This window comes from Eumetopias jubatus, unplaced genomic scaffold (assembly GCF_037043125.1).
Source record: "Eumetopias jubatus isolate StellerSeaLion01/CBP00866 unplaced genomic scaffold, mEumJub1_p1.0 scaffold_7, whole genome shotgun sequence".
NCBI lineage: Eukaryota > Metazoa > Chordata > Mammalia > Carnivora > Otariidae > Eumetopias > Eumetopias jubatus.
In genome coordinates this window covers 111,538,642-111,552,103 of record NW_028274813.1, presented here as the reverse complement: position 1 = coordinate 111,552,103, position 13,462 = coordinate 111,538,642, and the positions used below count along the sequence as shown (strand labels likewise).

The 13,462-nt window shown below is 43.2% G+C and overlaps 1 protein-coding gene and 1 pseudogene across 9 annotated transcripts in view; one reads left to right on the top strand and one right to left on the bottom strand.

Annotated features, from left to right (window-relative positions):
- PARP6 (poly(ADP-ribose) polymerase family member 6) overlaps positions 1 to 12,617 on the top strand; it is a 29,445-nt gene extending 16,828 nt beyond the window's left edge. For 5 of the 9 annotated variants that reach the window (XM_028100183.2, XM_028100184.2, XM_088024885.1 and 2 more), the window contains 10 exons: positions 545 to 610; positions 1,514 to 1,581; positions 2,870 to 2,918; positions 3,162 to 3,274; positions 4,032 to 4,104; positions 4,821 to 4,890; positions 11,141 to 11,220; positions 11,620 to 11,683; positions 11,831 to 11,915; positions 12,257 to 12,617. In XM_028100183.2, coding sequence (XP_027955984.1) covers positions 545 to 610; positions 1,514 to 1,581; positions 2,870 to 2,918; positions 3,162 to 3,274; positions 4,032 to 4,104; positions 4,821 to 4,890; positions 11,141 to 11,220; positions 11,620 to 11,683; positions 11,831 to 11,915; positions 12,257 to 12,359 — 771 coding nt within the window. In that variant the 3' untranslated portion in view covers positions 12,360 to 12,617. Of the gene's footprint in view, positions 1 to 544; positions 611 to 1,513; positions 1,582 to 2,869; positions 2,919 to 3,161; positions 3,275 to 4,031; positions 4,105 to 4,820; positions 4,891 to 11,140; positions 11,221 to 11,619; positions 11,684 to 11,830; positions 11,916 to 12,256 lie in introns of those variants that run through there. The other 4 variants (XM_028100188.2, XM_028100186.2, XM_028100189.2 and 1 more) reach the window with 3 other exon arrangements.
- Positions 6,583 to 7,216, bottom strand: LOC148163959 (transcription factor BTF3 homolog 4 pseudogene; annotated as a pseudogene).
- Positions 12,618 to 13,462: the final 845 nt, after the last annotated feature.

The following is a 13,462-nucleotide window of genomic DNA, read 5'->3' as shown; positions in this document are numbered from 1 at the left end:
TTAAGTGTCTGCCTTCGGCTCAGGTCATGATCCCAGGGTCCTGGGATCAAGCCCCACACTGGGCTCCCTGCTCCGCGGGAAGCCTGCTTCTCCCTCTCCCACTCCCCCTGCTTGTGTTCCCTCTCTCGCTATATCTCTCTGTCAAATAAATAAAATCTTAAAAAAAAAAATTAACCATCACAAGTACCTAGCAGAGTGCCTCACTATTACCCTTTTTGCTATGTATCACACACTATATAGGTACTTTACATATGTTATTTAGTCCTCAGAACATCTCTGAGTATAGTGGGAATTTTTATCTTCATTAACATACAGGAATACTGAGGTTCTAAGAGGTTAAGTAACTTCCCCTATTACTTCCAGCTGGTAAAAGAGAACTAGCATGTGATTCCAGAACTGTCTGACATTCAATCTGTGTTCTTTCTATGACATGCTATTTCCCTGGGGCCTAGACTTCTTTTGTACATCTGGCCCTCCCTTTTCATTACATCCTACTCTCTACTTTTCTTCATCTGGGTCTTCTCTTCCTATTGATTCCCCACAGAAGAAGAATTATGAGCGACTTCAGAAAGCTCTGGATAGTGTGATGTCCATCCGGGAAATGACCCAGGTATTCTGCCTTCTGCCTGTCCTGCTTAAGTGCCCTGTTGTGCTTGGAATCCATGGGAATGGAGTGAAGATTTAGAAATGCTACTCAGATTCCTCACTGTATTTTCTTTAGTCTTCCCTCTTCAGCCTTCCCAATCCTTGTTCTCTGTTATTCCTCTTTCTCACTCCCGATGTCTCTCTCAACCTTTACCTTTGCTGCCAATTCCTTCACAAGTTGTTCACATTTAATGTTTTCCCCATAATTCTTAGGGAATTAGAGAAGTGAGGGAAAGACTTTTGCCCAGGGTTGGGAGGGTGAGGAGGGGGCTTGGACGTAAGGAACTAGCCCCAGGGGCCTACATCTTCTGTCCTTCTAGGGGTGGGGCAGCAACATGGAGCAGTGACCATCCTTTGACTCAAGGCTGCCCCTCACCAGACTTCCCCACCCCTCGTCTGCAATCTCTGCATGAATAGACATTCATTTGTACTCACATTTACAGGTGGGCCTCTTCTCAGCAAATCCTATATATCACAGTTCAGATTAACACATAAGATACACCTAGGAGGGATGATTTGTCAGAAGGACTCTGCTTTATGTAAAGTTTTACCACAGGATTCCTTAGCCTGATCTTCCTGGGACATTGATTTTATTTATTTTTTATTTAAAGTCAACTTTTTAGGGTTGTAGGAATTGCATAAAATGAGGGAGACCCACCTGCATGTTGTTTTGTAAGCATTTTCAGTCATTTTCATATTTATTTATGAGTCTTACCAATCTGACTGGGCTCCTTGAGGGTGGGAACCCCATCTCTGCTTGCCTTTGTGTGGCCTTCGGTGCCTATCTTGCCCTAGGCCCTGACAGTCTGTTTTAAGTGGGAGGGCCCCACCTCTCCTGGGAGATAACTTTATGGCCTCTGTCTTACAGGGCTCATATCTAGAAATCAAGAAGCAGATGGACAAGCTGGATCCCTTGGCCCATCCTCTCTTGCAGTGGTAAGTAGTATGGATAGAATGGTTCATCCTTCGGGGATTGGAAGGGAGGGAGGTGTGGGGGTGTATGATATTAGACATGGAACCTACACCTTCTTTTAGAGGCAGTTTTAGCATCCTCCCTGAGGTTATAGATGTTCTGGCTGCTTTTTCTTGGGGTTTTATTGATATACTTGCCCTGAAAAGAACTCAGAGCCTATTAAGAACTCACAAATTCTGACACCATGTTTCGGGTTCTCTTTAGGTGTTGTTTCCCCAATATGTTTTTAAGTATCCTCTTCATTTAAGCATTAGTACTGTTACAGCTCAGTTTTCTGTGCATCCAGAGAGGTCTGTCTCCCTCTTCTACTCTTTTTCCCTGTCTCAAGGCCTTCCCTGTTGATGTACACTATCCAGAGCCTTGAGGCACTATTATTATTCCTTTCTAACAAAGGTCCTGAACATTTCTACTGCCCTCCACCTCCTGCCCTTCTTCCCTGATCTTGATTTTTGTTGTTTTCCTGACATAGCTTTCCCCTCCTAGTCAGCTTTTGACATCAGTACTTTCTCAATGCAGCATGCTCCCACATAGCATGAGGAGTGATCAGGCATAGACTATCCAGGATGGCATCACAAGTAAATGGGTGAAGCCCAAAGAACCAAACTGTATCCGCTATATGAGATAACATTGCCTTGCTGAGCTCTCACTGTTTTATGCCTTTGTTCTCTCCTGCGCTCTGAGTTCAGCCTACACACAGCCCAATCTGTCCTTGAATCCTCAGGAAGATTGTTGTAGTTTCTTCTCTTTCTTTCTCCAGCCCAAACAGTAACTTTCTTTCCATTCCTCCCCATCCTCGAGAGCCCTGAAGGCTTCCTCTTAGCTCAGATGGGATGGCTCTTGAGCCCCAGTTGTGTGTCTCTAAATCCCAAGTACAAGTTGTCACCCTGCTAATAGAGATCCCTGCTTTCTGAATTTTTTTTTTTTTGTAGCTGATCTTATGTACTCTTCCTTTTGTATTATTCTTTTCTCTTCCTAGATGTAGCAGTCTCCCTTTCATCCCTGTCTTTCTTTCATCCATCGTTTACCCAGTAACTAGCTGGTCTCTGGTCAGTAGCTTCCCTTTTACATTTTTCTACACGAGCATTACAACCCCAGGAATACCCAGATAGTGACCTGAACATTTCACACAAAGCAGACAGCCCTGGAATCCTTGCTTGTTCTCCCAGGGGTTCAGCAAGGCTGCTGCTTTGTTCTGGATGGTCTGGCCACACATTCATTCTTTCCATTCCTTTTTTTTCTGTTTTATGCTAGGATCATCTCTAGCAACAGGTCACACATTGTCAAACTACCTCTCAGCAGGGTAAGTGACTATTCTTCTAAACTCTTTAAATTTCTGGTGAGGGGCAGGGAGGGGCTCCAAACCAGCTAACCACATTGGTCCTAGATTTGTTTCATTGGCTCTGTCCAACAGTAGTCTTTGGACCTAAGCATAATCTCTTTATTTGGGGTCAGTGCAAGCCTGATTTGCTCCCTCTCCCCAACCCTTCCCTCCCTGATCTCCATTTCTGCTCTATTTTCCTGACCCGACCCCCACCCTGGGCAGCAGCTGAAGTTCATGCACACCTCACACCAGTTCCTCCTGCTGAGCAGCCCTCCTGCCAAGGAGGCTCGGTTCCGGACCGCCAAGAAGCTCTATGGCAGCACCTTTGCCTTCCAGTGAGGAGGGTGGGGACTGGGGGTGGGGGTGGGGAGGACAACAAATAATTTAGGGGGATGGGAGGGCAACTTCACTTGAGGTATATGAGTGTGTGTTACCTATGTCCATCAACTGATCAGTCAAATATTTATTATTATTGTGGTAGGTGCTATAGAAGGTAGAAAGATACATACCATATGGTCTTTACTCTCAAGCTACTTATGTTATAGTTGAAGGAAAATGACATTTACATATAAAAAGATGTGGTTGAAGGAATAGATCGGAGGAGATAGATCTGAAAGCTACTTGGAAGGAAATCAGTGATTTATGCTGAATCGTGGGAGGGGAGAGAAAGTGAGAGAGAGATTAAGAAGGGCATGGTGGTGCCCTTTTCTTAAGATAGATGTCAAGTCAGGACTGGCAGCCATATTTGGGATCAGTGATAAGTTTGTTGAGTGTGAGATGCATCTACGTAACTTGAAATATCAGGAAAATAGATATATATACAAATAAAATGCTGAACCAGCATTTGGGGATTTAGGATGGGACTATATGAAGCACAGAGAAGAGGATGGGACTGGAAATTAAGATGGAGGGTTAGCCACACACACATATCTTGCATGCCTGTGACTGTATCCATGTGCATGTCCATCACTAGGTGTATCTGTGTCTATCATCATGTCCCGTGTGGGTGAGGATGGGTGGGAGTGGCAGTCTTAGAAGTGCTTCTGGGAACCTCATACTGTGAGGACACATGTCTTCTACCCTGCCTTACAGTGGGTCCCACATTGAGAACTGGCATTCGATCCTGCGCAATGGGCTGGTCAATGCATCCTACACCAAACTGCAGGTGAGGCTGTACCCCTTTCCCTTTCTCTCCACCGCCCCCCTCCCTGCCCCACTCAGTTTTGGGGAAGGCTGCTCTAGAGTACTCAGCTGTTTTTGCCTCAGCATCCTCAAATCTAGCCTGTTGTGGGGCTTCCCTAGGAAAGAGGTTGAAATTGTATAGAATGAATGTGGCTGTTGTATCATTGACCCCAGGCTGTATTTTTTGGTGGTTTTGGGAACGGGATTATAGTAATAGGCAGGAATATGAATTGCTAACTGCAGCCACTGTGATGAATTAACCTGTAAGACAAAGCTTTTTAATTTATGTGACTGTTCATTCAGTCAATTCAGAGAATTGATACAAAAGACTTATTTCTTTGCCCTGTGAGCCTCCAAGGAATGCGTATTGTTCCTCCTCTTGGCTACCTGTTCTGTAGTTCCTTTTTTGGAATCTGCATATGTGCCAAGACCTGGGGACAGGAGTATGGATTCTGAGGGACTGACTCAGTGGCTCTGCCACTCCTCACTTTCAAAGACATCAGTATCTAGTAGGGCAAAGGGGTTAATCTGCACCCACTTTTCAGCCAATCAGCTTTTCAAGAGTAGGTTCCTAGTGTTATCTGAATGAGTGAGAAGGTAATTGGAGGGACAGAGGGCTGGATAAGCCTTGTGGCTGCCTAATATACAGCCATGGGAGGGCCCAGGCTCATATTGCTCATCCTGGTGTTTCCCTGCAAGCTGCATGGAGCAGCCTATGGCAAAGGCATCTACCTGAGCCCCATCTCCAGTATTTCCTTTGGATACTCAGGTAAGAAATACTCTGTGGCCACCTTGACTGTATTTACGTCGCATTCATTTTGTAAATACATAATCTATGCTGTCTCCTCCTCGTTCATCACGGATACTTGGTCTATGTCAGCTCTCTCTCCAGTCATAGATACATAGTCTGTCTCTCTGCCTCCTCTTATTAGAAATTTAGATTCTTGGGCGCCTGGGTGGCTCAGTTGGTTAAGCGACTGCCTTCAGCTCAGGTCATGATCTGGAGTCCCGGGATCAAGTCCCACATCGGGCTCCCTGCTCAGCGGAGAGTCTGCTTCTCCCTCTGACCCTCTCCCCTCTCATGCTCTCTCTCTATCTCATTCTCTCTCTCAAATAAAAAAAAAAAAAAAAAAACTTAAAAAAAAAAGAAAAAAAAAGAAATTTAGATTCTTTACAAGACGAGGCCAGTTGTCTCCCTTTCTTTTAGGTAGTCCTCTTCTCCATGGGGATAGCTTTATTCATTGTAGAGGCTTGACTCTGAGATTAAGTTAGGGATTAACTGGGAGATTGAAATGAGGCTTTGTGTAGACTACATTTTTGGTGTTAGCGGTAGCCTGTCATTATTATGGATGCTGTATGTGCCCACGTGCATGTGAGTTTATATATGAATACACTTGAAGGCTTGAGTAACTTCCATTGGCTTACATGTCTGGAGACATTGTTCTCCCTGTCAACTACTTTTTTAAAATTTAAACTGTTTATAATTACATAACATTATAATAGTTACATTGGATGGAAGAGAAAGCCTTGTATTCCAAAGATAAGGCATGAATGAAGCCCATATTCTAGTCAGGAGATAAGTCCAGCTTTGTTCTGTTCAGAAAACAAATCTGACTAGAAGCTCTCTCAGTGTTCCAGGTTCATGTCTTAGTTCCTTTTCAGTCTTTTGTTCTTGTTCTGTATAGTCTCTGTATAAAGGATAACCACCATGTATTTACAAATCTGCCATATAAAAGGGACAGTATTAATTCTTTATAGGTTATTATTTAGTATTCTCCAGTAATTTAACTGTTACAAAGGTAAGAAAACTTAGATCCAGAATCATAGAACTTAGAATGAGTCTCTAAATTTTAAACTACTCTAACAACAACAGAAAAAACCCAAAAAACTCACCGAGCCCAGATAGTTTTATAAGTGAGTCTGAAACCAAACTTTAACCAAACCAAACCAATTATTACAGTCTTATACAAAATTACCCAGAGAATGGAAATAGAATTATAAATCATAAAAGATCAGTAAATTTGACTTTATTAAAACTAAAAACTGGTGTTCATCAGAAGACTTCTTAAGAAAGTGAAAAGCTACAAACCAGAAGACATTTAGCAACACATTTAACACATTAGTAATAAAAATGTTTTTTTTTTTAAATGTAAAGATTTGTTTTATTTTCTACTGGGGGAAGAAGGAGGATAAATAGAACTGTTTTCCAATTTGCTCTCCACTGTATACACACATACGCACACACATACATACACATACACACACCAAAAATACCCCAACGAAAAAACAGAAAACTGAGAATCAAACACCAAAACACCCTCAAACTGCACCAATACTTCGTATTTTGACTGAAAGAATAGATCCTGGGAGGAAGTGCAAAATGCAAAATCAAATGACCGAAAAATGCTGAACAAACAGCATTATTAATATACAAAATATTTATATTACTGAACTACTAGTAACAGTTGATGTTCTCCATGTCTGTAAAACTTTGGAACCACATAGCTGATTTGTTAAATCTAGTCCATGCCAGCTTCCAAACTCCAGAAAAATTTTTAGTTAGCTTCATTCTTTGATGCCTCATCAAAATTTTCTACAAGATCTGGAACATCATCATCCTCTTCATCAATGTCTTCTGGTTTTGGTGCTTTGCTATCCAACACTTGCCGAGGGAACTGTTCAGCTAACTTCCTAAGACTTGTTAAACTGTCAGCACCAAGCTGACTTAATATTCCAGGAAGCAATTCTGTGATTGGTTTGGCTTCTGCATGACCAGTAATTGCAAAGGTGTTAGCAGAAAGGGAAGCTTGGACTTTGGGATTGTTGAAATGAATAACTGTCCCATCATCTTTAATCATGTTCACCTCTTCAATACCAGCTATATTATTCACAGCCAGTTTTTTTTAGAGAACTCTGAAGTTTTTTGTCATCAGCCGTAGCTGTTCTATGTACCACCTTCTTCTTTCTGCGAGCTGTACCCTTGCCCTCTATCTGGACCTGAGCCTGAAGTTTGGCTAACTTTTCTTGATTCATGCTGTTGGTAAATCTGAAGCAGGGAGGGTCCTCCAACAACAGCACGCGGCAAGAGCAAGACGGCTGCCCAAAAATGTATTTTAAAAATCAGAGTGCTTGGGTGGCTCAGTCAGTTAAGCATCTGCCTTCAGGTCAGATCATGACCCCAGGGTCCTGGGATCGAGCCCCACGTCGGGCTCCCTGCTCAGTGTGGAGTCTGCTTTTCTCTCTGCCCCTCCCCCTGCTTGTGCTCTCTCTCTCTCTCTGTCTCTCGAATAAATACAATCTTTTTAAAAAAAAAATAAAATAATTAAAAATCAATAAGAAAAAGACAACTCGATAGGAAAATAGGTAAATGACATGAACAGGCATTTCACTGAAGAAATGACCAAAAAATATGAAAAGCTGCTCAACTGCTATTAAGGAAATAAAATCAAGACCAAAAAGACTTACTATTTAGCACCTATGTGGATTGGCAAAAATCAAGAAACCTGGTAATACCTCTAATGGTTCTAGAAGTTGTAGATCAGCAGGATCTCTTTTATTTTTAATGGGGATATAAATTGGTATAACCACTTTGGAAAATAATTTGGTGTTAAATTTCATAGAGCTGAAAAATTTTATCCCAGCCACCCAGCATTTTCATTCCTGCTTACATACACCCAAAGGTGTATGTGAATGTTCAAAACAATACTATTTGCAATAGCAAATCTTGGAAACAACCCAAATGCTCATTATTAGATTATCAGGAGGAAGGATAAATACATTTTAGTATATTCTCAGGGTGGATTATTATTTAGCAATGAAAATGGTTGAACAGTGGCTCTCAACTGTATGGAAAAATCTTAGTAATTAATTGATTTTAAAACAGGCAAGCCCAGGGGCACCTGGGTGGCTCAGTCGGTTAAGCGTCCAACTCTTGGTTTCAGCTCAGGTCATGATCTCAGAGTTGTGAGATCAAGCCCCATGTCAGGCTCTGCACTCACCATGGAGTCTGCTTGTCCCTCTCCCTCTGCTCCTCCCCCCACCTCCATGCTTTCTCTCTCTCTCTCAAATAAATAAATAAAATCTTTAAAAAAAAAAAAAAAGCAAGCCCAGAACACCACTGAATGATGTCTTTTTTATATTGTTCAAAAGCAAACAAAATTAAACATTTAGGTGCATGTGTGTATGTGTGTATGCTAAAACTAAAGAAATTTCAGGATAGTGGTTACCTCCAAGAAGAGGCAGATAGTTAGATGTAAGTCACTAGTAATGTTGGGTCTATAGGTATAATAGATAATGAGTAAATAAATTAATGATAGTGTGTCATGAACCAAACCTGATGATGAATCCACACAGGGTAATACTGATTGAATGCGTGAATGAATCTTATTCTGTGTGCCTGCCGTGCACAGTAGGGGTTGTGTTGGGGTAGTCTTTTTGGCTTCTTTGTCCAGGTTTCTTAATTTTTATCTTTGTCCAAGCCTGAGCTTCCCTCATTAAGCTCTTATTTTCTGAGTTAGATTCTTCTGGTTCTTGGTGCCCACAGAATTCTTGCTTCCTGATTGTTCTCTCCCTGTTCTCGCCCTCTTTCCTCTCTCACTGGCTTCTGTTTACTACTAAGTGCCTGAGTCCCTTTAGTTGCCATATGGAGCCAGGAATCTCTGTGGACCCCTTATCTTTCTTCATTACTTTCCTGATTACATAAAAACATCATATGGCACCATGCTTTTCCCTCTTGCAAAGGTCCATTGATTATGGATACAAAATGGCATAGGATTTTACTCTTAGAGTTACATCCAGTCCTTTATTACTTTACAGTTAGGAAAGCTCATACAGAGAAGTTAAAGGACTTTCGTGGGGTCACACAACTATGAGTAGCAGAGCTAGGATTAGAGTCTAGGCCCCCTAACTTCTAGGCCAGTTTTCTTATCACTTTCTTGGACTGACCAGGTAGGCTTTACTTGAATGACTGAGTCTTTGAGGGCCCAAAGATATGTGAGGGTCTCTATCATGTGAGATGTGTACAAATGTCCAGTTCATTGTAGTTACTCTAGCATTTAGCCAACTCTGTCTTCTTACATGTTTCCATCTACCCTATTTAGCTCTGGTTTTCTCTGTTCTTCCTCAGGGTATCCTTAGTTTTGTGGCATTCGGTGCCCTCTGGGAGCCGGTATAAATAGAGAGCATCCATTTGGCCCGTGGAGCCTCCATTCCAATGACTTGGCCATTGTGTGCAGGTTATAATGAGGGCCAGTGAGAAAGAAGATGGTAAACATCTGTTTGTTTAGTTCTGTTTAGAGACTTCTGATATGTGTGTACTCTGGACACAAAGCATCCAGGGATTATGTTAGCCACCATGTTCTCAGGTTCTGGTCTTGGTAAACTGACAGAAGATCATTGGGTCAATATGGACAGGGCAGTGTGCAACAGGATTGGGATGGGACAGGATTTGGATTGTATCATAAGGACCATCTCAAAGACCAGCCATAGAAGTCAGATTGTTCTTTCTTATCCTCTGGGGTAGAACTTGAGTGGGAATTTCACTCAGAATCTTGCACTGAAATACCCAGGATGAGAAGGTCATGATGTTTGGATTCAGAGCTAAACCTAGTTAAGGCTAATGGAGAAAGTGGAAATAGAGGGGTGGTAGGTGTTCTGTAGGAGGAAGAAATTAATTTAAGTCTTGCCCTGAGTTTTGTTCAGGCCGTAAATCTGTCATGGGACTTTAGTGTCAGTGCGTGATGAATTGACAGTCTGAGCAGTGAAGAATGTCAGTCCAGTCATCTGCACTCCTGCACCATGGCTAGCACAAAACCAAGAATTGAAGCAGAGTGGGATTAGTAATAGAAAGTTGCAGGATGGAGTGGTGAGATAGGGGCCTGGTTTATGGTCTGTTGTGATAGCATCATTTCCCATCTTCATCCATCTCCCTCTCTAACAGAAGGGGACGCGCGTGCGCGCGCGCGCACACACACACACACACACACACACACACGACTGTGATAAGGCTGGGCCTGTGAGAAAGCTTAGTACAAAGACTGAAGTCTTAGTCACAGGCCAAAAAGCAGTTGGGAGTAGGGGCACACAAGCACAGTTTTGTATCTAAATAAGAAAAATCTAGAAGGAGTCTATAAATGTTATAAATAGGGCTCTTCGCTGGGAGATAAGGATGGTGGAGGATTTATGGATTTAGGTAGGGGGGAAACTGGAGGGAATTGGCACCACTTCCTCAAAGAGTTGAGGAAGTAAGCAGGATTCTTAAGGTTGTTACCATTGTGGTTACTTGTGGAAAATTATTCATCACTTACCTGCTGTGCTTTCTGCCTTCTCTCTTAAGTGACTCTGGTCATAGTTTTCTGTGTAACTTTGAGACTAGAGCAGATCTGACTCACTCTGCTTGCTTCCTCGTCATTCATTTTGCTCAACCTGGCATTGATCCAAGGTGTTGATACCACTTTCCTGGCCCCTCATTCCTGGCTCACTTCATGTGTTCCTCCCCTGTCTTAGAGCCTTTTAGTGATTCTCTGATGTTCTCAGAATAAACTCCAGTTGCCTTAACATGGTCTGTAAGGCCTGCCTGATCTGACCTAGCTTAAAGCTTCCACATCATCTGTTGTCACTCCCCTTCCATTGACTATGCTCCATACAAACTAAGGCACATTGCTTTCTTCCTCCAGGACTTCCATGTCCTCTTACCTCTGCCAGAACACTTTCCTCCTCTTCATTTAACTAGTTCTTTCTAGCTGTCACTGGGAAGCCTTCTTCAAACCCCTAGAGCAGGCTAGTTCCCCTCCTGTAGCTCACACATTGTTCTAGATTCTCCCCATTACACCTCTTACCATACTGTGTTGTAATTACTTGTTCTTTGCTCTAGTCTCCATCAGACTAAATTGTGTCAGGGCAGATACCTTGTTTGTTTTATTCACTACATGTCTAGCTCAGTGCCTGGCACTTAGTATGCACCTTAGTAAATATTTGATTGAGGAATGGGTGCGTGAACTGGATTTGTTGTTCTGTGACAGGAATGGGAAAAGGACAGCACAGGATGCCCTCCAAGGATGAGCTGGTCCAGAGATATAACAGGATGAATACCATCCCCCAGGTATTATTGGTTGGCACTGCTCTAGTGAGGCAGAACCCTTCCCCTGGGATAAGTTTAGGCTACAGAGTTGGATGGGGAAACAGATGGTTGGGGAGGTGGGTAGTTTGCAGATCATTTGAAGGAATCAGATATGTTCTAAGATGAACACACTTTCAGAGTCATATGTGGCCTCAGTCATAAGTATGAAAGCAGAGACTGAGTTTAAATGCAGTGACGTGAAAATGTAAAGATGGAAGCTATGGACTCATCCAGACTGATTATGGGAAAGCAAATTTGGGCGAGGTGGTGTCTGGGGAGTCCCAAATATCCCTGATCCACACCCCTAGCCATCAGCAGCTAACCGTGCTGTCTAGGGAAAGCTGTAATAGTCTACCTGGCTCTGCTTTCCTTCTCTTCCAGACCCGATCCATTCAGTCGAGGTTCCTGCAGAGTCGGAATCTAAACTGTATAGCACTTTGTGAAGGTAGGTGGCTCACCCAGTCCCTGTTTTTCTGTGTCCCCAACCTTATGATCCAGCCAAGGGTGTTGTTGACACATCATGTCTTCCCTCCCCTCCCTGGACTGTGTGACTTAAGCATTATATCTATAACTTCTGGCCCCCTTTTCCCAGTGATTACATCTAAGGACCTCCAGAAGCATGGGAACATCTGGGTGTGCCCTGTGTCTGACCATGTCTGCACACGGTTCTTCTTTGTGTAAGTCTAGGAGGGTACCTTGGGGCTCACTCTGAGGAATGAGGGTGGGGGGGGGATGGTGTGATTACTGGGAAAGTCTGTTTCTGTCATCCAAGACTTGTCCCTGGCTACCTGCGTGGAGCTGGCACTGGAACTTTGCCTGTGGAAGATGGGGATGGGTATAGGTCAAGGTCTGTTTAAAGGAAATGAGATAAGCTGAATCTTTTCCACCCAGAAGAATAGCAAGAAAGATTTTTAACTTCTGGGATGGGATGGCCACACCTCCAAATATGATTCCACTGGTTGACATTATTCTGGTTTTGTTCTCCCCCTTGTGCTCACACTTGCCCTATCTTTGGCAGATATGAGGATGGTCAGGTGGGCGATGCCAACATTAATACTCAGGACCCCAAGATACAGAAGGAAATCATGCGTGTGATCGGAACTCAGGTTTACACAAACTGAGGGGGCCCCAGCCCTCGTACCACCCCTGTTCCCCCAGGATCCATCTGCCCTCATAAAAGGGCTCAGGAGCAGTGTGTGAGGCTGCCCTGAGGAATCAAGGGGCCATTACCAAGGGGCAGGAAAAGGATAGAAGAGGCGGCCTTCATGGTGGAGACTGACCCAGGAACCACTCCACATTTGGATGGCCCAGACTGACTCCCTACTCCTGATTTTCCCAGTTGACTTCACCCTGTTTGTAAATAAAACAATAAAATGGAAGGTGCTGTGGACTGGATATGATCACTGTGGTCTGACTAGCCTTGGCCCAGCACCTGCCCCAAGCCCCCAAATGGGGTGTTGGGTAGGGAGAGTGGCATATCCTCAGGGTTGGAACTAATTATGTTGGGTGGAGCCAAAGCTGAGTCCTCTAGCGCAGTGTCCTACAGATCTGGCAACATTTTTTTCAGTGGACTGGATAAAGAAGGGAAACTTACAGTTGTGCAGATGACACAAACTCAGAAGGATAGAGAATACCACTGATGCCTGTTCCTTAAGATTTAAAAGGACCATTGAGGCCAAACCAGCTCACATTTCCTACCCTTAGGACCTCTCTCTTCTTTCTGCATTTAACCTAGCCACTCTCCCTTGCTCTCTCAGGGGTTGGGCCCCTCTCTCTTCCTCCCAACTATTTCTTTAGGGAAAGGGAGGTGAGGGGGGAGTAGCTGACAGGTACAGGAAGTTGGCTTGGTCTCTAATTTGACATCTAGAGAAATGCAGCCTCCCTTGATAAAACAAAATCCAGATTCTACAAGAAAAGACAGCTGTTTCTAGGAGACCTAATTGTTTCATTGAAATTCCCACTGCCAACCTACTTCTGGCCTTTCAGGCTGTGCTTCATGTGCCTATAACCCTAAGTTAGTTCTCTGACAGGTTGGACATTGCCGAATATTTTATGAAATATTAATGAGGAAAAATAGATAAAAATAAGCACAGAGGTTACAAAAAACATTAAACAAGGCTGGCTTTTCAAGTATTGGCTTCTTATTCTGTTATAGCTGCCTTTTTTTTTTTTTTTAAGATTTTATTTATTTGACAGAGAGATCACAAGCAGGTGGGCCGACAGA